The following is a 22300-nucleotide window of genomic DNA, read 5'->3' on the forward strand; positions in this document are numbered from 1 at the left end:
TACAGACATATATGATGAAGAGTTTATGAGTTTTTTTTAGGTACATATGAAAACAACACAAATATCATACAAGCAGCTACTGGAATGGAATTTGGAAGTTCAGTTCATTATTAGTAGTGTTAATCATGTTACAATGAAATGAGCATTTCTCTTGATAAAATTGTAAAAACAGTTTATACAGAGAAATTGGTCAGGTTGCAGCAAGTAAGAAGTTGGTTTTTGAAATCTACACAAAATTTCAGTTTAGAAACAATTGTCAAGCCTTACTGACTCAGATGGTCAAATAAATGGACCTGGCTCCTGTTCTAACAGTCATCACAGTAATACCCGGGGGAAAGTCACCAGAGTAATGTCTGGATAAATTGGAAAGTCACCACAGTAATACCTGGATAAAATGGACAGTCAGCGTAGTAATCCCTGGATAAAAGGGACACAGCACAGTAATATCGGGATAAATGGGTCACCACCAGAATAAAAGGGACACAGTCAGCACAGTAATAGGTACCTGGGTAAATGGGGTAACCACCGCAGTAAGACATGAATAAATGGGACAGTCATCATAGTAATATCTGGCTAAAATGGACAGTCACAACAGTAATCCTTGGATAAAAGGGACAGTCAGTCAGTAAAACCTGGATAAAAGGGACAGACAGCAAAGTAATATCTGAATAAAAGGGACGGTCACCACAGTAACAACTGGTGTAACGTCATCACATTAATGTTTGGACAAAATGGACTGTCACCACAGTAATACTTGGATAAAATGGATGGTCAGCATAGTATTACTTGTATAAAAGGGACAGACAGTCTAGTAATAACTGAATAAATGGAACAGTCACTGCAGTAATACTGGATAAAAGGGACAAGTCAGCACAGTAATACCTGGATAAAAGGGACAGACAGTATAGTAATACGTACTGGAGAAATAGGAGAGTCACCACAGTAATACCTGATAGAGGGGCCAGTCGCCTTAGTGATTTTTGGATAAAAGGGAAAGTCAGCACAGTAATACCTGGATAAAAGGGACAGGCAGTACAGTAATACCTGAATAAAGGGGATAGTCAGAATAGTAATAACCTGGATAAAATGGACAGTTCAGCACAGTAATACCTGGATAAATGGGATGGGATAGTCAGCACAGTAATACTAGTTGAAAAGGGACAAACACCACAGTCATACATGGATAAATGGAACAGTCACCACAGTCATACCTGGATAAATGGGACAGTCACTGCAGTAATATCTGGATTAAAGGGACAGTTAGTACACTAATGTATGAATAAATGTGGCAGCCAGAACAGTAATACAGTAAAGTTCATTTTTAATTTACAGGCTCGTAACGAAATTCCGCTTATAACAAATGACAGTGAATTTCCTGGTACCAATACAAACAAATTACCAAGCTTAATATTGTAGGTATGTAACATTATTTACATATATAACGAACATTTTTGTATGTCCCAGTGACAGTTTTATTAGTAAAAAGTGCCTGTTATAGCAAAGTGATAATTATATTGTTAAACTAACTTCAAATAACTGTTATCCCAGTGGAGCAGAAGAGTTAATATGCTGTGTTACTTTTTCATTAAAGGTCTTAAATAAAGAAAGAACAACAAACATAACATTAATTTTGTTTTAAACATTAAAATACAGATCTACTTCCTAAACTAATAGTAACTTTTATTGAAATCTATTAGAAATCTTGAAACACTTAGGGGGATTGATATTTTATTGTCAGGATTCCATTTTGTATCAAAACAAGGGAAGTAATCCAATCATTTCAAGTTTCCCCTTTTTATAAAGATCGATGCTTATAACGAATTGCAGATGACAGTCCCACGGAACTCACTATAAACGAACTTTACTGTACCTGATGAAAGGGGCAGTCACCACAGTAATACTTGGATAAACGGGACAGTTATCACAGTATTATCTGGATAGATGGGACAGCCAGCACAGTAACATTTAGATAAAGGGGACAGTCAGCACAGTAATTTCTGGATATAAGGGACAGTCAGTACAAGTCCATCAGAGTTTTCCCAGGCAGTGCCGGGTTGGTTCATTTGCTTCATCTTAATTCAGGTTTTTTTTTTTTTTTTTAGCTGCTTTTGCCTCATTTAGCTTTATCAATATTTATACCCAACAGCCTCCTCATCTTCATATTTCAGGTCTAATAGTATTCATTTCTGTTCCTGCATATTTCAGGTCTTTTATTTCCTAATTCATGCTCCATTATGTAATTATTTCAGATCTCTCTCTATTGACTGCTGCCCTTCGTCTTACTATTTCAGATTTTAATATATCAAGCTAGTTTTTCCTGTTCGTTGCCTCTTTGTTTTAATTTTTTTATTTATTTATTTTGCCCTGCTGCCGCTTCATCTTGACATTGATCTTCCCTGACTGCTGCTACTTCATCTGAGATAGCTATTTGTCTGCTGGGCCATGGCTGAAAGTTGTATGGGCTGCTGATGAGAGTTTTATGGGCCGTGGCTGAGAGTTTCATATAGCATTATACGCTGTACAGAAACTCGATTACACCAAAGAAACTTCGGCACATTTTTTACTAGTTTTTTTAGGTGCCGCTACTTCATCTTAGCATTTCATCTGAGTTTTTTTTTTTTTAGTTTATTCTTCTTTACTGTTGTTGCATTATTTGATATTTCAGATCCTTTTAATGTACGTAACTGCCATATTTCGTCTTTATACTAATTTATGCCTGGTTTTATCATACGCATATTACTTTCTCATTTTGGTTTTTGAACATCTTTTTCTTAACTGCTGCTTTTTCATCTTAGTGTTTCATGTTTGTTTCTTTAATTTCTACTGATTCTTTTTAATATTTGAGACCCTTTTTCCAAGTGGTGCTGTTCATCTCAGTGTTTTGCTTTTTTTTTTTTTTTGTGGCATCATATCATTATTTCCAGTCTGATTTTTTAACGGCTGCTGCTTCATCTTAATATTTGAGTCATGTTTTTATAATAGCTAGCCTTTTATTGCTGCTGCTCCATCGTGATGTTTCAGGTTTTTTCATAATTGCTGTCGCTTCATCTTAATATTTCAGATATGTTTTTGTTAACTGGTGCCTGTTCATTGTATATTTCAGGTGTTTTTGTGTTATGTGCCTCCCTTCCATTTTCCTATTGTAGGTCTATTTTTTCTGAATGCTGCAGTTTCAAGGTTTCATCTAAATATTCTATGACAGTTTCTGCTGCTGCTTAATATTTTTTTATTTGTTTATCTTACCATCTGCCACTTTTTTTTTATACTATTAGGACTTTTTCTTTGTAACTACTGGATTTTCTGGGTATTATTTTAGGCCTTGCTTTTCTTAACTGTTGCCACTTCATGGTCATACATTACATAGATCTTGGTTACTTTTCCCCTAATTGCTACCACTTTGTTTCTGTACTGGACGTGTTTGTTTATTCATCTGTTATGTTTTTCGTCTTTGTACATTTTATTTCCCTTTGCTTGGATTTTCATTTCCACATATAGGCATTCTAATCTATGGAAGGGTGTATAGAAATTTTTTATTCATTGTTTGGCCCATTCGGTTGGCATATGTTCCTATTTTTTTAAGAATAGTTATAATATTGACTGGTATGCGCTATTGGGTATGAGTATTTTGTATATGAGGAACATGTTAATTTTTGGGTGTCTGCCCATTTTCAAAATCAGTGTTACTTTTCTCCGCCAAACTTTTTTTTTTTTACATTTAGTATAGCATATAGTACTCTTCTTAATTAGATTTAAGTAACTGTGAAAACTATCCATTTTTTCCTGTTATTAATTGTAATATTTATGTCTTGTCTCTATAGGCAAACCCTCCTCCTTATGATCGATGTGAAGATCTTGCTCAGCTTCGTTACCTTAACGAATCGTCAGTCCTTCACACTCTCCGTCAACGGTATGGTTCTAATCTTATCCACACCTACGCGGGCGCCGCCATGGTTGTGATCAACCCAACCTCCCCCCTTGCCATATACTCGGAAAAGGTAAGTAGACGTTGTTGCGTGTCGCTGATGGCTGAGGGCCCTTTAAGAAATCCTTTTCGGAAATAGTAGTCTTACAGTTTTCGATGTAGTATATGTTATTATCATATTCACTGATACGTAAAGAAATAAATCTGAACATTTTTGTGTTCTATATTTAATGTCCTTTTGTAGTCCAGATTTAATAGAATATTTATTGTCATAGCCGTAATATGCACTCGTGCTTGAAGAAACAAATCGACCTTTTTGTGACCCATTATTTAATAATCTTTTATTTTCTAATTTTGATTATCTTTTGCACTCATGCTTAAAGAAACAAATGTGGACATTTTTGTGATCTTTATTTAATGACCTTTTGTCGTCTCAGCTTTGATTGTGAATTTATTGCTATCATAGTCATCATATGGGAAAAAACAGGACGGTTTGTTATCTGCAGCCTGAAACAAAGGGCAGCACTCAACGACGAAAAAAAAACAAACTTAAATGCATCAAGAAAACTGCGGTCAACCAAACAGTTATACAATAAAATTGAATTAAATTAAATACAAAGAAATGTACTTATTAATATGCACTCAAGTAGAATCACTTAATTTCAATATACACTCAAGTAAAAGCACTTTATTCCAACATCATAGAAGGCCACGGCACTAGTGACCTTGTGTAAGTAGTTAAGATAACTCATGTATGCCACATTGAAGCAGTACAGTTACTTTCTCTTTTCACTATCTTTCCAAAGTAGGATGAAAATTGGAAAGCTTAGCAAGAGTTAAGAAACTTAATGGCATGAACATCTAGAAGGTTATTAATCTCCTGTAAACATGGTAGATGATACTCTGGCTAATATCCTTAGGCAACCTAAGAAGGGAAAACTCTCCAGTTGAATAAAATAGTGGCAAAACCGTAGGAAGACAGTCAGTTGGATGAGGCATAAGAATCAAGAGAAGTACTAAAGGTGACCGTCTAATCCAGTTCGCAGATGATAAGCTTTTTGCTTTTTATCTGTTCAGAGTTCATCGTTGGACGAGTGGTTAACGTGCTCGCCTTCCGATTCGGTAGTCCGAAGTTCGATTCCCTGCTCTGCCAACATGGAATCAGAAGAATTTATTTCTGGTGATTAGAAATTCATTTCTCTATATGATGTGGTTCGGATCCCACAATAAGCTGTAGGTCCCGTTACTAAGCAACCAATTGGTTCCTAGTCACGTAAACATATCTAATCCTTCGGGCCAGTATTCTGGTTAAACCAAGATATACTTAACATTTTCTATAGTCAGTGATATCATTGGAAAAGAAGGTTTTAGAGCAACGTGTCTTTTAAAGATTTGTTATTTCGATGTGCTTGAATCACTGCTCATGACTTAGAAATTTTACCTGAAAACATTTCAGTGAAATTAATATGAACAAGAAAATTTATTATTTCTTGGCATAAATTTCTTTTTCTTCTGAATAGTAACTCCAATTATAAATCTGAGCTTTAAACATTGTTTGCAGATCCAAACAGGAATTACTATTTGCTATTTTATAGTACACAAACAACCAAACAAGGACAACAACCACACAACAATACAATAACTATACAACAAAAGACCACTGCACAATACACCACCTACAACATCATGGAACCACAACAACTTATCTACAACACAACAGAACTCACAAGCACAACAAATTTTTCAACAACACAGGCACAACAACCTTCAACCATACACTATCAACAATAATTCAAACAACAGCTTCAAAAACACAGAAAATAACTGATCATCAATAATATTCAAGACTGCTGCCAAAAAAACTGAAAAATCTGACTCTCCACCACAGGCTCTGATCACAGACTAACTATCTGACTGGCAACCGCACCAGCAGATAACCCAGAATTCACCAACAAGCAATTCAACCGCTTACCATCCATCCACCAATTACGCTCTCTCTCTCTCTCTCTCTCTCTCTCTCTCTCTCTCTCTCTCTCTCTCTCTCTCTCTCTTGGAAAACCAAAATCAAAAACACACACCACAGAATCTTAACAGAGATAACAACCACGAAACTCTCTCTCTCTCTCTCTCTCTCTCTCTCTCTCTCTCTCTCTCTCTCTCTCTCTCTCTCACGCAACCCTCGTTCCTCCATAACAGGAATTATTTGGTATTTTAGTCTAACAATTGTTTGCAGATCCAAACAATAATTATTTGGTATTTTGGTCTATCAAACACCGACTTTAATGCTTCAACATGATAGAACGTCTTGTTGTTATTGAGAATAAATAATTGACTTATGAGAAATTTGTATTGAAATATGAAGTATTGAAATTAACTTTTTCTCTTTTCTTCAAGGGAGATTGATATGTTGATGCTAAAAATTCTTTTCTTCAAGGGAGATTGATATGTTGATGCTAAAAATTCTTTTCTTCAAGGGAGATTGATATGTTGATGCTAAAAATTATAAAATTGTATAGCTAAGATTTGTGTTATTGTCATGTTGGCTGTTATTGATTCTTTCAGAGTTGAGAAGAACTTTATAAACTAGTTTGATGATATGGAATACTAAATTTTTGTCGTCAGTTAGTGTAGGAAATTTTACTTTGAAAAAATTCTATTAATATTGTGTTTTAATAACTGAACTGGTATGAGAATCTGAAGTAATGTCTTCAATTCTCACTCGTCCCAGGGTCGGCGAGGAAAGGATCAATAACGGTCATTCATTTCCTTAAAGGCCTGTCTGGCTCTGTTGAACAGATTAATGAATGAGATAACCTGGTTATTACTTGACTTCTGTGGGTTGTAGTTTAGATTAGAAGAAGAAAGAGGTAAGAGTAGAATGAAAAAAGTAAAATATACGAGAGATTAAAATGTTTATGATTATAAAATGAAAGAAAATGCTGGAGCCTCGATGAGTAAACCTCAAACATTTAGCAGAACCTCTCATAAATTTGGTTCTGAACCTTATTCCTTTATCAAGCTTCATTTGGCACTTGGCCAGATATTGACTCGCTTCATGTTTATGAAGTGCAGAATGTCATTATTATGATCGTGTTTATATTATTATTGTGCTTATAATTCAGGAATAGCTATGAGTTTTCTATTGGGAGAATGTAAAAGGAAAATAAGCTCAAAAACCCTTTGGTTCATAGTATGTGTAAGTCTGCTCTCATTGCTTGCAGAAAGAAAAAAGGAATATTCAGAATACTTAGTCAACAGGCAAAGAAAAAGCTGAACCAAACTTGAGATTAGAAATATTCTCAAAACCAAAAAAAAAAAGTATTCTGTAGTTTATTGCCGACACATGTGAATATCTTGTATCTTGAAATGTAGATTTATCATGAACACTGCAATGCAAAAGGCCTCTGGGAAATTTCACACCCATGTCTCTCCAGTCTCATAGTTCTCTCAGGTAGGTCTAGGTCTTCCTAATCTTCAAGTGCCCACAGGAGCCGAGCTGGCAACATCGCATAGTCTTCTTCCTGGGGTTGTGCAAACGTTTTTTGTAAGCCATCTTCCTCTCCCTTGCATCATTGTATAATCTACTCGTGGAAATTCCACAGTAGTATATTTTAGGGAATCGTTCCTCACTCAATACTTCCATCTGACTCCTCATAATCTTCAAACTTCAAGTTATGCAGTTACTGGCGTGGGCTGTGTAATCAGCTCTCTCTAGCAGGAGGATTTTGTGAAGGAGAGATCTAAATGACAAGAGGCCCGTGGTAGTGGTTTCACTCGCCCCAGAAACCATACCGACACCCTCTTTATATAGGGTGAGCGAATCAGAATACTCTTGACATCCCATTTTAGTTTTTCTCTGGTAATGTTAGTAATATTTACCTTAGAAATATGAACTAAAAGGATATTTCACGAAGCGACATGGGCCCTTGCCCAGAAATAGATTTTTCCTTTGTCAAAATCCCTTTATCATACAAAGCTTCAAGTATATATAGCAAATCAGTCACACCATCTAATGTACAATCGTGTTTTTGTGTGCAATTTTAGTATTTTTCAGTTCCAAGCCTTAATCAGTTTGTTCTTAACCCTTAAACGCCGAAGCGGTAAAAAAAAATTGTCTCCCGTGTGCCGGAGGTGTTTCGGAGTGAGCGCGGAAGCGGAAAAAATATTTTTTTCAAAAAAACACAGAGCGCTTAGTTTTCAAGATTAAGAGTTCATTTTGGGCTCCTTTTTTTTGTCATTGGCTGAAGTTTAGTATGCAATCATCACAAGTGAAAAAAATTATCAATATCATATATAAATAGTAATGCGATATATGATAGCGCAAAAACGAAATTTCATATATAATTGTATTCAAATCGCGCTGTGCGCAAAACTGTTAAATAGTTACTTTTTTTTCGTTGTATTGTACACTAAATTGTGATCATTTTGGTATATAACACATTGTAAAACGATAAAAGCAACACAGAAAATATTATCACAAAATGATGCATGAATTCGTAACACGCGGACATAAAAAAATATATTTTTTTTAAATTCACCATAAATCTAAATATTGTTATAGAGACTTCGAATTTGTTTCAAGATGAAGTTAAATGATGGAATATTACGATACTGTAAGAGTTTTAGCTTACAATTGCAGTTTTCGACCATTTCGGACGAGTTAAAGTTGACCAAATGTTGAAATTTGTTATACATTTTTTTTTATATGCAATTATTTCGGAAATTAGAAAAGCTCCAACCTTCAAATATTTTTCCTTTTATTCTACATGAAATTGCGCACATTTTCATATATAAAACTCTATGAAATGCCTAATATGAAACGGAGCAAATTTTCCGAGAACGCGATGTATGCATTTCGGAGGGAAGGAAAGTTTTTTTCATAAATTCACCATAAATCGAAATATTGTGCTAGAGACTTCCAATTTGTTGCAAAATGAAGGTAAATGATTGAATATTACTAAAATATAAGAGTTTTAGCTTACAATTGCGTTTTTCGACCATTTCGGTAGAGTCAAAGTTGACCGAACGTGGTTTTTTTTCTATATCGTGATTTATATGCAAATATTTCGAAAATGAGAAAAGCTACAACCTTCAATTATTTTTCGTTGTATTCTACATGAAAATTGCGCACATTTTCATATTATAAAAACTTTATGTAACGGCTAATTTAAAATGGTGCAACATTACCCACAATCGCACATATGATTTTTTCTTTTTCGGAAGAGTTTACCGCGCGGACGTAAGGAAAATGTTATTTTTTTCATAAATTCACCATAAATCGAAATATTGTGCTAGAGACTTCCAATTTGTTACAAAATGAAGGTAAATGATTGAATATTACTAAAATATAAGAGTTTTAGCTTACAATTGCGTTTTTTCGACCATTTCGGTAGAGTCAAAATTGACCGAAGGTTGAAAATTGTCACATAATTTTTTATATTGAAAATATTTCAAAACTGATAAAAGCTACAACCATGGGTTGTTTTTAGTTGTATTGTGCATGAAATTGCGCACATTTCCATTTATAAAACTTTATGTAATGGCTAATTTTGTTAAAAATGGTGCAAAACAATAACCACAATCGCATGATGTATGATTTTTTTCGGAAGAGTTAGCGCGGACGTAAGGAAAAAGTTTTTTCATAAATTCACCATAAATCGAAATATTGTGCCCTAAGAGACTTCCAATTTTTGCAAAAGAATCAAGGTAAATAGTTGAATATTACTAAAATATAAGCGTTTTAGCTTACAATTGTGTTTTTTGACCATTTCGGTAGAGTCAAAGTTGACCGAAGGATCGTTATTTATATGGAAATATTTAAAAACTGATAAAAGCTACAATCATGAGTATTTTTTGTTGTATTTTAAATGAAATTGCGCACATTTTCATATATAATACTTCATGTAACGGATAATTTAAAACGGTGCAAAAATTATGTCAAAGTGACAAAATAATTTTTGAGATGTGTCACTGATACTTTTTAGTGCGATAAGAAAGAAATTAGCGCTTGCGCGCCTGCGTAACGATTGTAAACAAAACAACGCCTTGATCCGTGAACTCCCAGCATCCCCCAAGGCGCGTAATTCAAAAGTTTTCGGCTGGTAGGCCTATAAGTATTTTTCCGTGAATTTAAAAAAAAAAATTTTGAGTCGACGTATGGTACGTCAATTCGGCATACGGGAGACATTTTGACTCGACGTTTAATACGTCCATTCGGCGTTTAAGGGTTAATAGTCTATTCTTAAATATTGTGCTGATTGTTGAGACTTCATCTTTGTATTTCAAGTCTGCCAAATATTGCTCTTTTCTCCTATATGAACTTTTTCTTCCATCTCCAGCCACTTTTTTATTACTATTAAAACGAGAGGTGCAAATGGCAAAAGCAACCATTTTTTTTTACATAGTATCGAGAGGTGCAAGCGGCAAAAGCAATATTTTTTTTTTATAAAAACGAGAGGTGCAAATGGCAAAAGTAACAGTTATTGTTTTAAATCGAGAGGTGCAAACGGCATAAGCGACAAAATTCCCCTGTAGTGCCTAACGATTTATTTTCAATTCACTTACATGAACACCATAATGATGTACTAAAGACCCCCACAATAAAATCAACCAAATCCGTTATTCCTTCCTATTTAGTATAACCATGCTGAACATTTCCTTTTACTACCAGTGCACGTTAAATGCCTTCATAGTTGCCGTATTATCACGACATTTCTTCTGCACATTTGCTGATATCGAAATACTTGGAACAATATCATGCTTTGTTTTCTTGTTCACCAAAATAATTTAGTTTGCGTAATTGGTGTGATTTCATTTCAGCAAAAACCACCTTTGCTGCGATTCCATCATAGTCCACTGTTTTCAGTCTCCTAAAGTTTCTGTATTACTTAGTGCACTTCAAAAAACTGTTACTAATTGCACTTCTGACAACTGTGTAATCGTTCATGAGTATAATAAGGCTTCTTGATTTTACTGGAGTAGTAGTATTTTCGTCTGTGAAGAAACACATTCACAGCTGGGGCCCTGCCTTATGTACAGCCTGCTCTGCGGAATAAAGTTAGTTCGCACACTCTTCTTGTCTTACTCAGTCCTCACAACCAGCGACCCAAGCGGTTTTGGCTTTGCCATTAAGGGACTAATTACCACCGCTCACCTTCAGGGAACCTTCAGTGTACCCATACGACGCCTAGTCTAGATTCTCTGGTACTCCTTAATACCGTTAGTGGACTCGCAACGGCATTTCTTCATAGAAGTGTTTTGGCGTTCAGTCAGAAGGATTGGCCTGCCGTTCATGACTTCTTGTCGACTGTAAGCATGAGACTGACAACGATGGAAAGATCAGCGCATTCACTCAACTCCTCTGTGTCTGCCTTGATGCCACAATCCACAAGACAATCCTTCTTCATGCTTGATCCCTCCTCAACACCTGTGTGCACCCCAGATGACCTCGCCGTCGGAACCCCATCATGTCAAGCTGCCACCCTTCTGCAGCGAGGATGTCGCAACATGACTGCTACAGGCAGAAATACAGTTCCAGATCAAATTTGTGACCTCGTAGTCAATCCTATGACAACCTCGGATCCCAGACTGGCCAGGCACAAGCTCCAGGACCTGTCCTCCTGCCAGAGGTGGACTACCAAGGATGAAGGCCGGAGGTGAACATCCTCTGTCAACTCTTCCTTCACCAGCTTGCTCCCGAAGCCCAGAGCCAGATCCCTAATGCCGAGACCATGGTGATGGAAAGTCTGGTGCAGCGGGCTTTCGCTCTGTTTACCACCACCCAAGCTGCAAAACTCTCCTCTCTTACATCAGCCAACAGCCTACAGCAGGAGGACACGGCTGGTTCAGCATACCAGCGATCGCCGAAGCCCCCTCCCAGACGTCGAATAGTGCCGTTTCCACCGCCAGTTCAACAGCAAGGCACGGAAGTGCGAGCGCCCTTGCTCCTTCCGCCCTTCAAAAAACGACAGCGGCAGCGCCCAAAACAAGCCCCCATTGCAGTGGTAGTAACAAGTCCCAACCCAGGGGCTTCTACGTTCAGAACAGCATCTCTGGCCTCAGGATGCTTGTTGACACTGGTGCCATGCAGTCGGTGTTCCCTTCATCTGCAGAGGAATGGATACGCTCCCCCAACGACCTGACCGCTCTCGTATCCAAACAGGACACCCATCCACACCTACGGCACCATGCCCTAGACCATCACATTTCTGGGCCAAACCTACACCTGGCCATTCATCCTCGCTGATGTACGGACCCCTCTCCGGGGGTTGGATTTCCTTACCCACCACGGCCTCTTGGTGGACATGGCCCGCCAGCGCCTTCTCGATACCGAGACCTGCCTCTCCTGCCCACTTGCCTGAGGACCATGGATGCCCACCATCTGCTCCATCCTTCCCTACCACAGGTACGCCTCTCTTCTCCAGGAGTTTCCAGACGTCTTCTGCCCAAGCACGATGTCTTCCACTGTATTGAGACCAAGGACCCCCCGAAACACGCCAAGTTCCACCACCTCCCGCCAAAGCTCCTCCAGGAAACCAAGACTGCATTCAAAGAAATGGCAGCAAGTCTGTGGGCGTCCCCCCTCCACATGGTGAAGATTGATTGATTGATTGTGGGTTTTCTGGCGTACATGGTGAAGAAGGCAGACGTTACGTGGAGGCCCTGCGGTGACTACCAGCACCTGAACGCCACGCCAGACAGCTACCCTCTGCCAAACATGCAGGACCTCACCGGGCCCCTCCACGGTGCCAAGGTCTTCTCCAAGATCGACTCATTAAAGTCGTATTTTCAAGTCCCCGTCCATCCCGATGGCATTCTGAAGACGGCGATCATCACGCTCTTCGGATCCTTCGTGTTCACTTTCTCCACCTTCGGCCTGCGGAACGCTGGGGCCACCTTTCAACGCCTCATGGACAGCATCCTCGGTGATTTACCCTACCCTTCTGCATCTGCTACGTGGACGATATTCTTATCTTTTCCAGATCGCTGGAGGAGCACCTGAACCACATCCAGGCCGTCCTCAGCGCCTACAGGAGAACAGACTTGTTATCCGTTTTGTCAAATGCACCTTTGGCGCCGAGAAGGTGGATATCCTCGGCCACGAAATTACACTAGCAGGAGTTCGTCCCATGGCGTCAAAGGTGGCCGCAGTGGAGAAGTTCCCGACACCGACGACCATCAAGGCCCCCCAAGAATTCATCTGGGGAGGTGAATTATTATTGAAGGTTTGTCCTGGACATCGGCCGCGCCATGTGCCCTTTGACCGACCCTGAAGTACCAGTCTACTGGACCGCCATCACTGCCCTTTGCTGAGTGGACATCCCCTTTGGCCCCTCCAGGACAACACTCTTCTGTGGTACCAGCACAGGATGACCTCATTCCATGATACCTGCCTCCCGCAGGAATCAGGTGTTCAACGTCATTCACGGCCTCTCACACCCGTTGCCCCGCACGACAACCAAGCTCCTGACGGAGAAGTTCGTGTGGCACAGCATCAGGAAGGATGCTCGGGAGTGGGCCAGAAACTGTATTGCGGGCCAGAGTAGCAAGACAGTAAGGCACACTGAATCGGGGATAGGCTCTTTTCCCCAGCCCAGCTGAAGATTCGGACACATCCACGTCTATGTCGTCGGGCCTCTTCCTCCATCCGATGGTGCCAAATACCTCCTGACAGTGATTGACTGGTCTGCCAAGTGGCCCGAGGCCACCTTGATGTCAGAAGCCACTGCAGACGCCTGTGCCGAAGCCCTCCTGACCAGCTGGATTAGCCGCTTCAGAGTGCGCGATGTCATCACAATGGACCAAGGAACCGCCTTCACATCAGAGCTCTGGTATTCCCTGGCACGCATGATGGGAACCAAGCACCACACCACGACGTCCTACAATCCTGCAGCCAACGGCATGGTGGAAAGGGTTCACCGCTCCCTCAAGGCTTCCTTAATGGCACGCTGTCAGGGCCCCGATTGGAAGGCACAGTTTTCCTGGGTCTTCCTCGGTCTCCGCACCACCCCAAGAGCCAATGGCGACTCTTCCCCAACAGAGAAGGTGTACGGGGAGACCCTGACAGTGCCAGGTGAATTCTTCCCTGCTGACAGTGATGATCCTGATATTCCCCTGGTTAGGTTGCATGCAGCTGCCCAGAAGTTTGTTCCTTGCTTAGTCGTACGTTGACAGTAGGAAGCAATTCTGCCCGCGAGCCCTGGACTCCTGCAGGTTTGTCTTCGTGAGGAACGACACCGCCTGTCTGCCCTTGACAAGGCTCTACTGGGGCCCACACTGAGTCGTCCGTCAGGAGAGAAGGCATTCCTCATGTCAATTGGTGGTTGCGAGGACTGGTTCTCGATAGATCGCCTCAAGCCCGCCATCATCCCCGACGAAGACGATCCCGCTGAAGGCACTCACAAAATCTTGATGCCGCTGGTTCCTGACAGTGGCCCTAAACATCAAGGCTGCCCAAGGAAAGCAGTTGAAACCCCCAGGCCCACTACCAGGGTTGGCATCCTGCTTTCCGGCCCACAAGACGACAAGGACACACAAGACACCCCTCAACCGAGGGAATCACAAACCTGAGGACTCCTTCAGCTTCCCGCAAGATTCGGTTAGTTATCCAATGATTCTACATAATCATTGGCTTTGGGGGTTAGTATTTGTAATGACGACATTCAGGCGAATGTTCGCCTTCCATTGTAAAAATCTGTATATCCATATGCCCTCTCTTTTTTTTCCAGGAACTAAAATGTAGAGCATTTTATGCCCTTTCTTTTGATGTATGTATGTCGGGAATCCGTTCCCTCTGTAATATTATTTATGTATTTTCATCTGTGAAGAAACACATTCACAGCAGGGGCCCTGTCCCTTTTTGACAATGTATGTTCATGTGTGTGTGACGGACACTACGTTTCCGTCCACATGCCGCCTTATGTACAGCCTCCTTTGCGGAATAAAGTTAGTTCGCTCACTCTCCTCATCTTATTCAGTCCTCACAACATTATCGACTCGGCCAACAAGTGAGGTATAAGTTGACACCAACTCCGACCTTACAAATCACTGTTGAACCCAGGTATTTGTAATAAGAATGGATATCAAACCCCTCTGCCATGTTAACAAGTCGAACATATGCCACACATAGCCAATTCGGTTAACATATATGAAAATATATTAATTCCATGGTAAAACGAATTAGATATTAAAGAACATTTGTAGCTTGATGTATGTATATGAATCAGTGATGTGATAAAAATTCATAAATTGGCTATGTGCGGCAAACGTTAGATTTAACATGGCATAGGGGGTTGGATATCAATTCTAATTACAAATACATGGGTCTAACAGTAATTTGTAAGGTTGGAGTTGGTATCAACTTATACCTCACTTATTGGCCGAGTCGATAATGTTGTGAGGACTGAATAAGACGAGGAGAGTGAGCAAACTAACTTTATTCTGCAGAGGAGGCTGTACATAAGGCGGCATGCAGACGGAATCGTAGTGTCCGTCACGCACGCACGAACAAGGTTGGAGTCGATATCAAATTATACCTCACTTGTTGGCCAAGTCGATAATGTCGCTGGAGTCTTGATTTCTCCTCATCCTTTGGGCGCTGGTTCGAACCCACGAGAGGACGAAATTATTATCAGCTAAAAAATTCCTTCTTCGGTTAACATATATGAAAATATAATAATTCCAAGGTAGAGCGAATTAAATATTAAAGGGCATTTGTAGCTCGATGTACATATATATATATATATATATATATATATATATATATAGTATATATATATATATATATATATATATATTGTAACAGCCTCGTTGGACCACAACATGCACTAGGTCTACAGGACCATGAATAATCAAAATACCACAGACTAAAGTGTTCTAAAGGCAGCAATCCACTAAGGTGGAAGCAAGCCCACGTAAATGCAGCACAAGAATAACTCAAAAGGGATAGCAAAACAATGAAAAAAAGCCAATATATATTATAATTCAATAAAATACAAGAAGTTATTACTAGGCCTCTTCATTAACATTAAACCACAAAATCACTTACACAAAACACATTCACAAATGATTAGGCAACACATTCAACCTCTGAAGGAGGAAAGGGGACCCAGAGAGGAATAGAAAATAACAAAAAGAAAGGAATAACCTGAATTTTACACGCTAAAGGATGATGAAATGATCCAGGTCTCCTCCCAAAAGCACTCCAATGAAGGTCGAAAATTCAGCTGACTACTGCAGCACAGCCGTGATCCCAGTCATCTTGAAAATAATTATGGACGCCGTGATCCCAGTAATCTTGATTAATACTTTATATTATAAATGGATGACACGCCTTACCGTTGCCAATCCCCTCTGACAAGTACTGCACCAGAGGCAATAATAAAATGGCGAAGATATGGAGAAACTGCCAGCTGAAGATATATATTTTCTTAGACTTGAGTGTATAGAGTATATAGATACCAACTGCCTGCAGCTTGGAAATCAGGTCTCAAGTCACCTCAGCAGAACCAAAATATGGAGGGAAGAAACAGGGAGGATTAGTCAACAAGACTAAACAAAAATACCACTGGAGTGAGGAGACTCCTACCAACAAGAAGGCAAATTAACAATGAACTTTACAGCCTTCAGAAATGAAAGAGGAACTTAAAAACTAACCTAAGTAAGCTAATACATTATAAAAATCCTAAGGCTTACTTACAATATATATATATATATATAGTGTGTATATATATTATATATATATATATATATATATATATATATATATATATATATACATATATATATATATATATATATATATATATATATATATATATATATATAATATACATATATATATATATATATATATATATATATATATATATATATTATATATATATATATACATATATAGTATACATATATGTATATCAGGTGTTTTCAAAATTAGTGGAGTATTTCCTTTCCCCAAAGATCCTGAAAATGTGTTATCTGTTGAAGAAGTCACATTTTTGCATGATAAGGCACCATGCTTCAAGGCTCTTCAGACACAGGAGCTGCTTTGAAACAGTGGTATCGATCTCTTCTCGTCAAGTGAATTTCCAGGTAGCTCCCCTGACCTTAATGTATGTGAGAACATTGGTAGTATCTTGAAGTATCGTGTTGAAGCACACGAAGAGAGGTGACTGAAGTGCTCAGGGAAATGAAGTTTGAGTCTCAGCTTTTTTTGCTATTTACTGAAATCATACTCCTCAAGAATGCAGGCTGTGGTACAGGCAGATGGAGGCCACACAAAATATTAAATACTCAAGAGAGAAACTTAAATAAATAACCGTTCTGAATTACTTGTGTATTTGTCCATATCAATTTCAGTTTATGCTGTAGAGGGGGTGGGGCTCTAATTTCGAAACACCCTGTATATATATATATAATATATATATATATTATATATAATATATATATAATATATATATATATATATATATATATATGTATATATAGTTAGTCTCAGATCAAAATGAAGTCTGTTATCTGTTGTATGTTTCAAATCCACACATGAGGTAATGTTAATCACCAGACGATATATATCTGTCAAATTCAGAAATATTCACTAGCGCTGGAATTGACACATCTTCACCATCTCATACACAATTTTAAAAGATTATTGTTTTTTAGGCTGATATATATATTAGGGCTGTTGCCTTGTATAATAAGGCGCCCTATGAGGTAATGTTAGACTTGCGATAATCTAACGCTAAGTCGGTTGGTTATGCACTTCCATACTCATTGGAGTGTCTTGGGGTTTCATGATAACTAACGAAGTAAGTATCTTCTTTCGTTATGACAACGATGTGTTAAACTCATGATGATATCTTCTTTCTGATGTGAGGTTCTAGTAGAAAACACGTATTATAAAAAATAGTTCTATTCTCTGAGATTACATGATGAAGATCAGATAGGATTGTACAGGTCTTCTAATGATGATGGCTTGATCGCTTCTTCCAATGATGATGGCTAATTCAACTCTGACTACCATCTCAGTTACAATTCATAAAGGAAGCAGACGGTAGCTCGAACATATTAACATACATGCAGATGACACATTACAAGTCACGTAGGCTGTTTTAATTATAGGTCGCGGTAGTTGTCTCAGCAGGCAAGCGTTGGACTAATGTTTTTCAAAACAAATGAAGGACCACAGGTGACGGCATGTCATCTTAACCTACTTTATTGTATACGTCATCTTAGAATACTTTATCGTCTCTGGTCTGATCACATTCCTGCAAGCAATCTGGTTGACCTCTTTAGTTTTAGTTTTTTATATATATGGAATAACATTCCATATTTTTATTATGTAATCACTTACATTTACAGTGGCTGCAAAATTAATATTTACAGCGAAAACGCAAAAATAATCTTAACATCAAATTTTTGTTAACTTTAAAATTGCCCGGCAGCCATACAACTGTCACCAGAGATTTGTCATACGGTTGACAGCTTCCTTGGACTCATAAGAGCAGGAAAAGAGGCGGGAAATGTCATCACTCGATGAGCTGTTGGTGTGAGAGGATATGTTACAAGTTGCTTCGTTGCTCATGGCTCAGTTTGTCGTTGACATAATGGGACGCCATAAGCTTACAAATGAAGAAAAGACCTGTGCCCTTGCCCAGCTGGAGCAGGAAGTCTCTGTGATTCGTGTGGCTAGAGATATTGGTGTCTCTCGCCAAACTGTTTACAGTCTGAAAAAGGTAGCAGTCGGACCCCCACCAGGAGCGGTGCCACATCAGAAACCAGGTTGTGGACGGAAGAAGAAAACCTCTCGGAGAACAGATAGAATTCTGAAGAGGGAAATATTGATTAATCTTTCAATTACAGCAGCTTAACTGAAGAAGAAGCATCCGTGCTGCAAAGACGCTGCTCCTCACAGATGGCATGAAGAAGAAAAGGCTGGCTTTCTGTAGGAAACATAAAGACTGGACCAAGGAACAATGATGTGACGTTATGTTCTCAGATGAATCAAACTTCAGAATGGTTAGAAGTGCCAGCAGTGTTCTGAGGAGGCCCAAGAGTGCTTCCCGATATCATCACAAGTTTATCGTAAAAACCGTGAAGCATCCACAGAGCGTTATGTTGTAGGAGGCATTTACTGGTAAATTGAGTAAAGCTGGGTTGTATTTCTTGTCTAAGGGGGAAACAATGAAAGGAACAACATATTTAGAAGTGCCCAAGGACCACATGTTAAGAGTTTTACAGGTTACATGATTTTGCATTTTTTATGCATGATAGGGCTCTGTGTCACAAGACTGCGACAGTAACAAAGTGGCTTGCAGAGAACAATGTATCTGTTATAGAGTGGCCAGGCAATTCACCTGACTTAAACCCAATTGAAAATGCCTGGAAAGTTGTTAAAGACAATGTTGCAGGTACCCAGCCCTCAAATGTGGCTTAGCTTAAGAAAGGAGATTAAGTTGACATGGTGCACTAATATGGACCCTCATTATTTCATGGTCCTTGCTGATTCCATGCCTAAGCGCATCCAGGCTGTATTGCAGGCTAAAGGAGAGATGACAAAGTATTAATTCATGTATCTGATTAATGAATAAGTACAGATTTCTGTTGTTTAATTATCCACAGTAGTTTGCTATTGTTTTGTGAAATGTGTCAACATCATTTTTGCTGTTAAGATTATTTTTATGGTCACTATATGTATGTGTATATATATATATATATCTATATATATATTATATCTATATATATATATATATATATATATATAGTATACAAAACTTTCGTGATAAAGTTATACATATATATATATATATATATATATATATATATATATATATATATATATATATAAATATATACGATATATATACACACACATATATGTGTATATATATATATATATATATATATATATATACTATATTATATATATATATATATATATATATATATGTATACTATGAAATCACAAAATTAACATGTGATTTTGTTTACCAGCAAAGCCACAGGGAAAATTTAAAAAAGAAAAGACGGAGTGCCAAGTACTTTCGTGTATTTAACACATCTTCGGGGCTCAAAGATGTGTTAAATACACGAAAGTAATTGGCACTCTGTCTTTTCTTTTTTAAAATTTTCCGTGGCTTTTGCTGATATATATATATTATATATTATATATATATATATATATATATATATATATTATATATATATTAAATTCTCCTGAAGTGCAGATTTACACAGAACCCATTTTAGAATATGGAATCATTATTTACGATTTTTTTTAAACCACCTCGTGAATTTGAAATTACTGACAATCACCAAAAAATGTGTTGGTGGGTCATTTATAAATTTAATGTTATGTTTTATTACAGGTAATTCAGATGTTTAAAGGCTGTAAGCTGGAAGACATGCCACCTCATATTTACTCGGCTGCTCAGGCCTCCTACCGTGATCTTTTAGCTACTCGTAGAGACCAAAGTATCGTTTTCCTTGGAAGATCGGGGGCTGGCAAGACAACTAATTTCCGGCATGTTTTGCACTATCTGGCTCTGGCAGCTGGGACCACTAATAAAATATTGACAGGTAAATGTGTATATACTCATTATATATTTGGTTTAAAGTGAAGAGAAAAAGAATGTTTTTGTAGGAGAGTGCTAGTTGAAAATGTGGTGTGGCGAGACGGAAATGAGTATTTCACATAAGAAGACAGATGCTAAATGGGTAATAAAGACACCAAAGCAGGAGTTAGGAGATTTTATGGCAGTATTGTAGGTTCAGTATGGAGTATTTTTGTTTTTGGCCAGGCATGGAGAGGGAAGTTATAGTAAGTGGTCGGGCGGGTGATGCTTTTATGTATAATGGCCGAGGATTAAGCGACAAAATTTCAGAGGAAAAACATTTCTTTATTACGTATGTGATAGCAGTTTAACGGAGAAAGTAGTTTACTAGGGAATGTTATGGCGGTATTTTAATTGATGAGGTTTACCTGGGAATGCCTGATATATTGAACTGATGAACAGTTTACCTGTAAATGTGTTGTGGGATTTTGATTAAGAAACTTTGTATGACCGTGAATTAAGAGGTGGCGTCACGATTGGTAAGGGAAAAAAGTGCATTGATTAGAGTAATAGTAATCTGTAAATTGCAGTTCTCGAAAACTATTACTGATATTAATAAAATGTATTCGAATCTATTATAGACCTTAAAGAAATTATGTATAAGTACCCTGTTTGTTTGTAATTTAGCCAGTCACTTTTAGAATGTTAAATGTACCTCACTGCATTTGGATATATGAAAAGGTGGCCCTTGGCATCCTTCAAAAAAATTTGAGCAAGCTTACCTTCCATATAAATTTATTTGGTTACAAGGGTTTTTTCCCTCCTGTTTTGGGCAAGCAATGCGAAAAAAATCCCCCCCTTTGACTCAGGGTTGGAAAATGATTTTTCAGCAATGATTTTCTCTCCAGTGTAAGCAAGCGCTGGAGTGAATTTTACTTGCCTTTGGTAGGGTTCTGCTATGGCTTTTCTTCCCAACTGTGGCACAAGAGCATGAATTTTATTCAGAGTGGGTTTTCAAGTCCTGGACACAGGATATTGTAATGATATGCAGAAACCTCCCATTTGACTTCCAGAGGATTGTGAAAGATATGTAGTGAGTAATATTTTCTATTGTAATGATCAGAAAACCTCCCATTTGACTTCCAAGAGGATTCGTTAAATATGTAGTGAGAAATCATTTATTGGATCATGTAACATACGTAGTTTTACTAGTTCTAGATAACCTAGGAAATTGTGATTCCATTATTTTTACCATTTTCTGCATAAGAGACATTCCAATATTGGGCTACATGATAATCACAGTGGGTATGGGCTAGCGGTAGCAAAGCAGGATGTATAATAAAAAGGGTACATGCATTAAGCCTAAGCTATTCAACCACCTGGAATTTTTGCATCCATATCAGTTACAGTTTTTTCTTCAGGTTTTAGAAAATTCAGAAATCATTTTAACAAGTTGTAGGCATTTTTTAAAAGATGGTATGATTAGCTTTGTGTAATAATCAAGTAGCCTTTGCAAAATCAAAAGGGAAAATAAAAGGGATTTTGACGTAGGAAAAATCTATTTCTGGGTGATTGGCTCGTGTCGCCCTATGAAATATCCTTAAGATCATTATTTCTAGGTAAAATTAATCTAAAATTACCAGAGAAAAACAAAATTAAGAAAATGTCAGTAAACTGACTCGCTCACTCTATAAAAGAAGTGTCGGTATGGGAATATAGGAGAGTGGGATCAATACCACGAGTCATTCACCATTTAGACCTTCCAACATAAAATTCCCACCAGAGAGAGCTGATACTAAAGGGTGATGCGGCCGCTACTACTACTACT

The 22300-nt window shown here is 38.2% G+C and overlaps 1 protein-coding gene across 8 annotated transcripts in view; it reads left to right on the plus strand.

Moving 5' to 3' along the window:
- Positions 1–22300, plus strand: part of LOC135223644 (unconventional myosin-XVIIIa-like) — a 1035943-nt gene that overhangs the window by 532777 nt on the left and 480866 nt on the right. For all 8 annotated transcript variants that reach the window (XM_064262281.1, XM_064262286.1, XM_064262283.1 and 5 more), the window contains 2 exons: positions 3819–3995; positions 20287–20497. In XM_064262281.1, the coding sequence (XP_064118351.1) occupies positions 3819–3995; positions 20287–20497 (388 nt within the window). The remainder of the gene's footprint in view (positions 1–3818; positions 3996–20286; positions 20498–22300) is intronic.

This window comes from Macrobrachium nipponense, chromosome 10 (assembly GCF_015104395.2).
Source record: "Macrobrachium nipponense isolate FS-2020 chromosome 10, ASM1510439v2, whole genome shotgun sequence".
Taxonomy (NCBI): Eukaryota; Metazoa; Arthropoda; class Malacostraca; order Decapoda; family Palaemonidae; genus Macrobrachium; species Macrobrachium nipponense.